Genomic DNA, 10,337 nt, shown 5'->3' on the forward strand with positions numbered 1-10,337 from the left:
AATATAGAGACCCTTTTTTTCCTTCCTTTTTAATTAGACTGACTAATATCTTATAGAAATCTTTTCAATATCGTAACAGACTGGTGTAAACAAAAGATAGTCACCATATTTCGTGTGTCTAAGAGAAGCCCTGAATTGAGAACATGGCCGTAATTCTTTGTTTTTCTTTTTCTTTCTTTCTTTCTTTCTTTCTAGAGATCTTCCACTTCCATCTTCCTAGAATGAGCACCTTTTTAACGTTTACTTCTACGTTTTTTCCCCCTTCCTCTTCGTCACCTTTCCTCTCCGCAGCTTTGAGGCGTCAGACGTTTCTCCGTCCTCTCGAATTCACCACGCAGAGGTCACGTGTCTCCCACAGCGAGCCGGTCATGCGTGAGCTGCGGTGAGAATTTCTGCGGTCAAACTTTCTTACACTCGACACTCATTGCAAGACATGCGTTACCACCGTCGACATGACCACACGATTCATTGGCGTTTAAACGGTGAAGCTGCTGACGTTCAACTCGTCGTTAAGTGATAAAAAAATGTAGTTTATATGTCTGGTATTCTATTTTGTTGGGCTCCTGCCCTTGAAGCAACCTAGTCTGACTGTTGGCTATGCAACAAATAGTCATCGTAATTAAACAAAAATAATGCCCAAAATTGCAACTAAACATGAAGTCACATGTTACAATAAAAAACAGTTTCTTGCTCATTGTTGACAAATCTCACAGTTCAACCTTTTCTACATCAAATGCAGAGGTAATTTTTTTGTTTTTAGAACTACACACAATAATCGACTTATATCAAAATTAGCTGATGACATTCAGTCAATCAATCATCACATCCATTGCAACATACAGTGACTCACACATTCAGTTAAAGCAGTAGAGGCAGGAGGACGTACCGTGCAGGTGGCGTGGAGCGGCAGCGTCCAGCTCGTCGCTTGTTGACAACTGCAGTTGTATTCAGCGCCCTTTTACAACACGAGGTTCGAGGCTCCTCAGCGGACGGGCGCTCCCTCTGTGGGCGGAGCCCCTCAGAGAGGCCACGCCCACCGAGAGCTCGGCTGAACTGCTCCTCTGCAACAACAAAATTAGAAGACATACAAACTATTCATGTTTAAAATCAGCCAAGGATGGAATTCCGGAATAAAGACTGAATTTATATACTGAGTTTCATGCAGGTGGAGAGTCGCAGACTGTTTTACTGACGGTTACCAATTCAGTTTGAATCAGTGAATTGGATTTTTATTGCGGACATGTAACAAAAGAAAAGTGAAAAGCAAACGGATTAAAAAAAAAACATAAAGAAATATTTATAAGGTGCAGAAAACCAAATGGAAAAAAACGACCCATACATACCAAAACAACTCCACGAACAAAAAGTTTCATGCAGTCATGCTGGGAAATGAGCAAGAAGCGTCAACGCTGAACCGAACTCAAAACAGAAAAGAGAGAAACGCTCAACACACACAGAGCTGCACCTGTAATCTCAGCAGGTCCTGAGTTTGTCACCTTTTTCAATTCTTCTTTGTCTTTGTCTCTAGGACACGCATTGTCTCGCGGACAATAAAAAAAATAAAAGAAAAGTGAGCTAAGAAATCTGCACAATTAAAGCAGCAAACGTAATCAAGGGCACGTGATGAAACGAACAGTCCTAGGTTGCAACCCATCATAAACTTTACCTAAATGTTTCCTCTATCTGCACATTTACTGGAAAAAAAATTTGCTATGGATTTTTTTTCCAGGACAACCCCAAACTGGTTAATGTCCCCCCTGACAACTCTTAATGGCCCCTGCATGCGTCTCTGTAACTTCAGGATAATTCATCGGAGCAGGGAAGCCATCTGCTGCCTTTGTTCGCCCGGCTCGTGCTGTTCTCGTGCCCCTGATACCGCAGCACAATGCAGCTCCTCCACGAGAGACCCAATGTTCAAAAAACCCCGCCACAACCCGCGTGTCCTGCGCGTCTGCTCGCCTTGTCATACCTTCATTCCGTGTGTGTGTGTGTGTGTGTGTGTGTGTGTGACATTTACCTCCGTCAACTTTGTGCGCAACAAAAACACGCACCACATGTGTGTTGTATCTTTGTCTCTTTGTATCTTGCAGCTTGGCTTTTGGCTTGGTGAGGCTTCTTTGGATATTCAAATCCCGTCTGCGCCATCTCCTCTGATTTATGCCAATTACGCAAAGAGGTTCATCCCAACTACAGACGACGCCACTCCTGATGCTTTTCTCTGTCAGACTCCCTTTGCAACGCGTCTACACGTTCATGTTTTCAATAATTTCCTAGTCAGTATTTCAGTCTTATTCGTCTTTAGTCTGTCGTCTAACTGCATTCCCGTCTCCTAAGTGGTAACACCATGCTTTAGATGTTGCACATTTGAACTTTGGCTTTAGTTTTAATTGAAAAATAAATAACCCGCAGGTAGCGCAACATTTGGCAGCGTTGAGGAGATACGAGGCAGCTGCAGCAGCACAGTCTGATTACAGATGACTTTTCCACATCACCCAGATCCTTTGATAAAGGGGTTTTATGGTTAATATATATATATATATATATATATATATATATATATATATATATATATATATATATATATTGTAATACACTTAAAACATCTTTATGTCCCTTTAAACACAAGGCCCTTCAGAATCTGTGACGTCAAATGTTTTTGTTTTTTTAAATCGCTCCTATAGCAGATGCTCAAGGAAGACGGCGTTGGTTCAGGGGTTCATGTTGATAGGTTCCCTTTTGCTGCCCTTCAAGAAGAAGTGAAGTAGTGATGCTTCAGCTGGGCAAATTTACAACAAAGAAAAGCTTTACCAAGCAAATCAGTAATGTGTGAAGATTTTGTATTATTAGGATTGTGTTTGTAAGCTACATCTCTATGAATTACACCCCCACCCCCATCACGGCATCTCCTCTTTCTATTGTGGTTTGATTTGACTGAAATTGTCTGAAGCGCCCAGGAGTTTGTGGTTCTCTGCAGCGGCGCCCAGGATGAGGCAGATATTCAGTTGTGTGGATTAGAGCCTATGAATAGGGCTGCCCAATTAAGAAGCCTTGATTTGAAAGTTCCATTATAGCCAAGAGCAAATTTCAAATGGCAGGAAGGTGCAATATTTTTTTTGAAGGCTAGCCATGTTTCAAAATGACAGTTGAATTAAATATTGCGATGCCACTGCTGAAATCCTGCTTTATACATCACATAGATTTAAGGGAACATTTTCATTTGATGCAAATCTCCACAAAACTAAACCCCATAATCACTGTCATTGGGTTTCAGTGAAAATCAAAACAATGGTTTTACAATAGCCGATTATACTGCAACTGAAGTATTGTGACAAATGCAAAAAATTAGATTTTTCAATATTATACACTCTTACTCATAAGGACAGATTTTTAAAAACTGATTCCTTTTAAAAACCAGTCCTGAACGATGTCCTGCTCTCTGATTGGCTCTGCTAACAGAACCATGACGGTGTTGTCACTCTAGAATTTTTCATTTTATGACATTTTGTGAATCCATTGGCCATCTTAGTTATTTTTCCTCTCTCGATGGTGGAGAGTGCCAGGCTTGGACTGGTGATGTCAGACTCCGGAATGGTAGACAGTCGTCACATGTCAAACACCATCTTGGTCTTCAGCACCAAGAAATAGTGGCCACTTTATTAAGCTCCAGTGCATGGAGCCAAAATGTCTTCCCAGAGAGATGAGGGCTTTTGATCAGAGCAGGATGTCCTTTTTTTTTACCCCATGACCAGGATATATATATTTTTAAATCTCTTCAGGCTGATCCAATTTGTGTCAAGTTCATCAAGAGAACTCATTACGCACCTGTGAGCTCTATGACTCTGTGGAGGATGGATGGATTTCTATAGGATTCTGGTCTGAGGAACAAGAGGGTCTGCCAAATGATTCTCTGTTTTCCACATCCAGGCACTAATTACACACTGACCATGTGAGGCCAGCCAGTGCCCTGAACCTGGAGGAAACCAGAGCTCACCAGTTTGAGGCCAGACCACCTCCTAAAGGGTTCATCGCAGTACCGATCAGCTGTCAAGATGGCACTGGTGAATGTCTGGGAGACCCTCTAAGGCTATGCTTCTTCAGACCATCGCTGACCCACCACCAAACCAGTCATGCTGGAAGAAAAGTTTCTCCACAGTTTCCGGACTCTGTCACATCTGTCGCATGTGCTCAGTGTGAACCTGCCCTCGTCTGTGAAGAGAATGGGTGCCAATGGCAAACCCTATGGTTCTGGGATTTTCTGGCAAATGTCCAGTGCTGCAGGAGCCCAGGCTGTCAGCAAAGGTCCCACTAGAGGAAGTCAGGTGCTCGTGCCACCCCAATGGAGTCTTTTTCTGACAGTTTGGTCAGAGACGTGAAAACAAGTAGCCTGATGCAGGTCATTTTGGGTTGCACTGCCAGTGCTCACCTGCGCTTCCTTTCAGGCTGGGTTATTGCTCTTCTAGGGTCCTGTCCATCTCCTAGTATCTCCTCTTTCAAGGGGCCAACCAGTTCATCAGGCGCAGTTGGGGATTCAGTGTGTCTTGCTTGAGGACACTTTGACATGTTTTCTTGAGAATCGATCCAGCAACCCTCAGATTTCTATATAGCCACTCCTGAGCTGTACGTGTGATGCTGGATTATTCACTTTTCCAGACTTTAAATGTCACTCTGTTCTTTCATGAGTCTGAATCTTCATATCTAGATTTTGGTTGAACAACTCAAGGATACTTTGCATAAATATTTGCTTTTTTCTGTAACTGCTCACACTGACTGGAAGCTTTCTGCCAAATGGATCCCTACTATCTTCAGATTGGGCACTTGGTGATTTTCTGACAGTCAGAACACTTCTGAATCATCCAGGAACTCTGCTTCTTAACCCCATGGGCCATTTGGGAATTGCATACTTTTGGATAGTTGCTTTTAGAAGGGCACCAGTATAAATTTTCCATCCATCCATCCAATATCCATCCATTTTCTTCTCATTCTGATTAAGGGTTGCGGGGGGGCTGGAGCCTATCCCAGCAGCCTTCAGGCGTGAGGTAGGGTTCACCCTGGACAGGTCTCCAGTCCATCACAGGGCCAACACTATAAACAGACAACCATTCACACTCACAGCCATGTCTACGGTCAATTTAGAGTATCAATCAGCCTCGTCCCCCCTTGATGTCTTTGGACTGTGGGAGGAAGCTGGAGTACCACAGAGAACCCACACAGACACAGGGAGAACAGAGACTCCACACAGAAAAATCCTGGGCCCGAGCTGGGACTTGAACCAGGAACCCTCTTGCTGTGAGGTGACAGTGCTGACCACTGCACCACCGTGCCGCTCCAATATAAATTTTCTGCCAAAAGTGGTTTTGTTTGCGGTCCTGCAAGACTTTTCTTGAAAAGACTGAAATACTCTGACACCATTTGGAAAACACTCTTCAAAATGCAAAAACCTGACAGGTGTTGTTCCCTTATTGCATATTTTACAATCAAAAGGATTTTTAGCTCAGAAAGTTCATGATCTTCAACCATGTCTGTCTCCTCTGCAAGCTAAAGAAGAGGCACTGGCACACGGTGATGTAGGGTCAGTTGGATGAGGCTTGTAAGGTGACATTTTTCCTTTTGTCTTGCTGGGGGTGAGGGGATTCTGCTGGACCCTAACTGAGGGAAGATCCACGTCCTCCACCCTGTACATTACAAACCCTTACAATACCATTTCTGTTCACCGATGCTCTGTAATTTTTCCGAAATTAGATTTGTTGCTGCAGGTTTACATTGAACGCCGTTGTGCTTGTCTTAGTTATTTTTGTGTTTGATGCCAAATTGAATTACAGAATTTATTTTATGGGAGTAGATCAGTCTCTCTCAACAGCCTTTATGAGAATATTACCAATGAAAAATACTAAAAGAAGATTTGTGAATGAAGTGCATCAGCGTGTATTCGCCGCTTCAAAAGTGTCTAGCAAAATGGTTTGTTTCCAGTTTTCACATAGAAGCAATATTTTTAGTTTTGTGTCTCATTTGACTCGTGTGTAGACCTTTGACAGAATTCAAGTCTTAGTTCTCCTGCAGTTAAGATATCAAACAATGACAATGTAGAAACCACTTTCATCCATCTGCACGGTTCTTCTAAATCTGTAGTCTTCTTTCATGAGATGCATGGCTGTCGGCGCCTGCTAAATGTCTAAAAGCTAAAAAGTGAGAGACAGGAAGCAAAGACTGCTAGAGAAATAAGTGTTTATTAAAACAACTCTTGGTGTAAAAATCTTGTTGGCAAACACACTGTTGAATAATATGAATGTCATTAAATACTGGGGAGCTGCTGCTAAAACATTCCCCAGCAAGATTCAAGATTCAAAGTGTTTATTGTCATGTATGCAGTATGGAAACATGTTTCCCTGTACAATGAAATTTTTACTTTGCTGTCCACAGAATGCCTAACATAAGGATTATCAAAAAGAAATTTATATTTTACCAATTTACTGTAAAAGAATAACTCAGTAAGAATTTTTCAATAATTTATGACAATTTACAATGAACAATTACAGTAGAGAGGGGAGGAAACTGCAAATAAACAGTACTGTGCAAAATATTGGAGTATTGCCAAAACAACAACAGTTATATATATTAATTATATAACTGAAATATAAGAACATTTGTATTTTCTAACTTACTTCTCTTGTTCTCAGTGTGCTGAATAAGAGTGCACATTATAGTGCAACAAGACAACTCAGATTTGCCTGGAGTGACTGCGTCCTCCAGATGTTCCAGCATCCCTCCAGATCATGTTAGCGTAGATTTTGGCTTGGGATGCCAGACTTCCATTCTGACGCAGCAACAAATTTTGAAAGCTGTAAAAGTCTGGAAGCTTCCGTGTGGCCGTGATGGAGACGATCACCTTCAGCTGTGCAGAGTCTGTCCGTGCTCTTGTTTCACGCCTCAGTTCACGCGCCTCCATCTGTCTGAGGCTGTGGCTCGTGTCAGTCTCATGCCGCTTATACGACCGCAAACTCCCTTTAGCAGCATTTTATTCACAATCTCACAGATACAAGGATTCAAAAAATGATCGCCAGTGAGACATATGAAGTTGTATTATGCTTCGATATCGCTGATATTTATTTGACTGGAAAACAGAGCTTTGATAATCCTGGCTCTTGTTTGTGTTACCCTCGTGTCCCCATAAATAAACCTGTAATATTGTTCTGATCTGTGACAGAATCTTGAATGTATATACCGCACGGAGGAAAACTAAGATGTATATTTTCACTTGCCTAAGAACTCTTCTCTCTCATTCAACAAAAGCTCACTGTGTTCTTGCACAGATGGACACCCACGCTGAAACTGGGACAAAAAGGGTCCTAACCGAAGCCTCTCTTTTACTGTGTGTGTGTGTGTGTGTGTGTGTGTGTGTGTGTGTGTGTGTGTGTGTGTGATATCTAAAAGGACCCGTTCCCAGACTGGACTTAATGGCAGTTATGTTGGGGGCCCCGTGGGACAGGACGCGTGCAAAACCAAGGATCAAATGTTTAAAAATGAAGAATAAAACCCGTCAAGGAACAACCGTGTCCTCGTCACCAACCTGCTCGTTGATAGGCGTTAAAAATTCAAAATATAATCTAAATTCCTCTCTTTACTATGAAGTTTCATCAGCAATTCTGTGCGTAAACTTGCGTAAAACCCGTGTTTGTTCGAGGTTTGAACGGTTATTACGAGATACGTATGATTTGAAATAATCAACGTAGACATTAAATGTGTTTTATTTCTTCTAGTTAATCATACCGTCTTGTGTTTCACTTTAGATTGCAACAAAACAGCTTCATTGTGTTGTTGCATCCAAGGCTCCCTGCGTCCCTCTAAAACCGTTGTTGAAGCACACTGATGATGATGAGGGGTCTGGAAAAGAGGAGCGGAGCAGTAGCTGGGATGCTGATGGAGCAGCAGCGGAGTACCGAGGAGGGGGGAGGAGGTGGCCGCGGCTGCATTGAGGCAGAATGAGAGAGAGGGGGCGGGGGGGGATCCCATCTGTTCCATGGTTTTGGCGCGTGCCGAACGCGTGAATCCTACAGGCAGCTCAGTGCTCTGCGTTTGGGTCTGATGTTCAAAATCCAAACATGAGTGAGATGTTGAACTAAAACTCTCACAAAGTTAAGAGATAACCTCAGTCGGCTGATTGTGGATTTTTCCATCCCTACTTAAAGTTCTCAAAAGAGTCTTTCGTTATTGGATGATTTTACTTTCATCACCCCCACCCCCGATGGCGCAGGTCTGCGTTTTTCATGACTGTTGACGCCGTAGCAGCAGCAGCAGCAGCAGCAGCAGCAGCCCTGCGCACCACTGAGACTTGCAGGTTGTCCCCCAGTCTCCTCCCCCGTCGCCCCCCAGGTAAACACCCTCGTGTTGATATTGGAAACAAGCTGCTGCCGATACAAAAGCAGATGTTCATCCATAAAAGGATGGCGTGGCTTGGGTATCTGGTTTATTAATTTTAGGAATAGATTAGTCCTGTCATCTTACAAACCTGTGTGTGTGTGTGTGTGTGTGTGTGTGTGTGTGTGTGAGAGAGAGAGAGAGAGAGAGAGAAAACCTTTTGTTGCATTCAAGTGGAGTCCTAACTATCAACAAGCTGACTTAATTTAGAAGTCATTTCATTACTTCACTTTAACTGTCACTTCTTCATTGTTTCAACTTTCAGTATCAGCAATCAAGCATAAAGTATGTTTTACACTTTTTAATTTGTTTTGTGCGTTAGATGAAAAAAAACTATTCAATCAGTTTGAAACGAAGACAAAGTGAAACATGAAAAGTCCCTCAGAGGTTCAGCCTGCGGTCTTTCTGTTATAAACTCCATTGTTAAATGGCTTGAATGCGAAATACAATCATGAATGAACCTGTAACAGTTTTTCCATAATAAAACCCAACATCAACATCATGAAGCTCCGCATACCAGAGGTTGATCTACCCAACCTGACCAGATGGTGAAGAGCGCCTCTCATTTCCCAGAGGCTTCACCCCCCCCCCCCCCCCCACCCCCACCCCCAAGTCCCTAGTGGCTTGTGTGCCCTCCCCTCTGACGCGCCGGTCCCACATAAATAGGAGGCTCCACAGCCCCGGAGCACACGTCAGCTCAGACGCTCTAAGAGCAAACATCTCCCCTCAAAAGCACCGCAACAAGTAGAAAACAAAATGAGCCCCAGCATCACATCCGAGGCCGGCCAGCCTCCCTCAGTCAGGTCCACCGTGGCCCAGAGGAAACAAGCCAACGAACTGAGAAAGGTAAGGACAAGGGCGAGATTACGCAGCTGCTGATGTAACAGCAAGTTCCTCTCAGATTTGACTTTTAAGTGCAGCTGGTTAACGGTCTTTCTTTACTTCCTCTAGACTCTGAAGCCCCTGCTTGAGAAGAGAAGACGTGCTCGTATAAACGACAGCCTCAGCCACCTGAAGAGCCTGATTCTGCCTCTTGTTGGGAAAAACAACGCACGCTACTCCAAGCTGGAGAAAGCTGACATTCTGGAAATGACTGTGCGCTTCCTCAGAGATCTTCCCTCCACCCCTGCCAATGGTGAGCATCGTCTCATGAAGTGTGTTCTACAAGCATGTTTTGCTTTGACAACCCGGAAAATCCGAGCAGCTGATCTAACGTAAGATTTTTCTCTGTCCAGACTCCGCTGACAGTTACAGGGAAGGCTACAAAGCCTGCCTCCAGCGCGTCTCCGCTCTGCTTCCCAAAACCAGCCTGGACCAGGACGCGTGCCAGCGGGTGAACGACTTTGTACAGCGGTCCATGTCTGCCACCATCACCCCAGCCTGCCTGAACTGCTGCGCTCAGAGCTCCAGGACTTTTCCTCAGATCCAACAGAGACTTATGAGCCTCAAATCCAGCTTCAACTCCAGACTGGAGAACCAGACCCGCAGCAGCAGCGGCGTGGGCGGCAGCAGAGGCGCAGCGTCTCCCAGTTTAGCGCAGCCAGCCCCGCAGGCTGTCAGCGCAGCCATGTGGAGACCCTGGTAGATTAGCTGGACATTTACCTCATGTGTTATTTATTTTGTGACGTTACTATATGTTCCTGTAACTTCTGCGGCTATGAAAAATTAGAGCTGCATAATAATATGAACTCAGCACTCGCCTCATCTCGCGTGTAATGAACTCGAGCACAGATCTCTCACGAAGCTGTAAAGTCTCTGAACTTTTTCAAGATGCAATCCTCTTTGGGGTTTCAAAGATACGGGTTGTAGACAACACTTTTGTAAAACCCCAAGGGTTATTTTATTTGAGGTTTGCACGATGGACTTAAAAGTATTTTGGTCTGTGCAAAGAACAGTCTGTAAACACTATGTGTTAAACAGGATTT

At 43.7% G+C, this 10,337-nt stretch overlaps 1 protein-coding gene and 1 long non-coding RNA gene across 3 annotated transcripts in view; both read left to right on the forward strand.

Annotated features, from left to right (window-relative positions):
• LOC147256431 (uncharacterized) overlaps positions 1–7,477 on the forward strand; it is a 48,075-nt gene extending 40,598 nt beyond the window's left edge. Inside the window, exons 4-5 of one of the 2 annotated variants that reach the window (XR_015117923.1) lie at positions 292–382; positions 2,091–2,420. This is a non-coding gene — a long non-coding RNA (uncharacterized LOC147256431). Of the gene's footprint in view, positions 1–291; positions 383–2,090; positions 2,421–7,428 lie in introns of those variants that run through there. The other variant, XR_015117924.1, reaches the window with a different exon arrangement.
• Positions 7,478–9,168: 1,691 nt separating this feature from the next.
• LOC147256433 (transcription factor HES-2-like) lies at positions 9,169–10,132 on the forward strand. The gene is made up of 3 exons (XM_086212769.1): positions 9,169–9,258; positions 9,364–9,547; positions 9,648–10,132. The coding sequence occupies exons 1-3, from the start codon at positions 9,169–9,171 to the stop codon at positions 9,995–9,997; spliced, it is 624 nt and encodes a 207-aa protein (XP_086068895.1). The 3' UTR covers positions 9,998–10,132.
• The last annotated feature ends 205 nt before the right edge of the window (positions 10,133–10,337 follow it).

Source organism: Aulostomus chinensis, chromosome 9 (assembly GCF_037954235.1).
Source record: "Aulostomus chinensis isolate RoL2024-O1b breed Wild chromosome 9, RoL_Achi_v1.0, whole genome shotgun sequence".
NCBI lineage: Eukaryota > Metazoa > Chordata > Actinopteri > Syngnathiformes > Aulostomidae > Aulostomus > Aulostomus chinensis.

Excerpts from the sequence above, each read along its gene's own strand:
- LOC147256433 (XM_086212769.1), top strand. The coding sequence starts at position 9,169 with ATGAGCCCCAGCATCACATCCGAGGCCGGCCAGCCTCCCTCAGTCAGG. Across the intron at positions 9,259-9,363 it reads AAGCCAACGAACTGAGAAAG|ACTCTGAAGCCCCTGCTTGA; the intron begins GTAAGGACAAGG and ends TACTTCCTCTAG. Across the intron at positions 9,548-9,647 it reads TCCCTCCACCCCTGCCAATG|ACTCCGCTGACAGTTACAGG; the intron begins GTGAGCATCGTC and ends TTCTCTGTCCAG.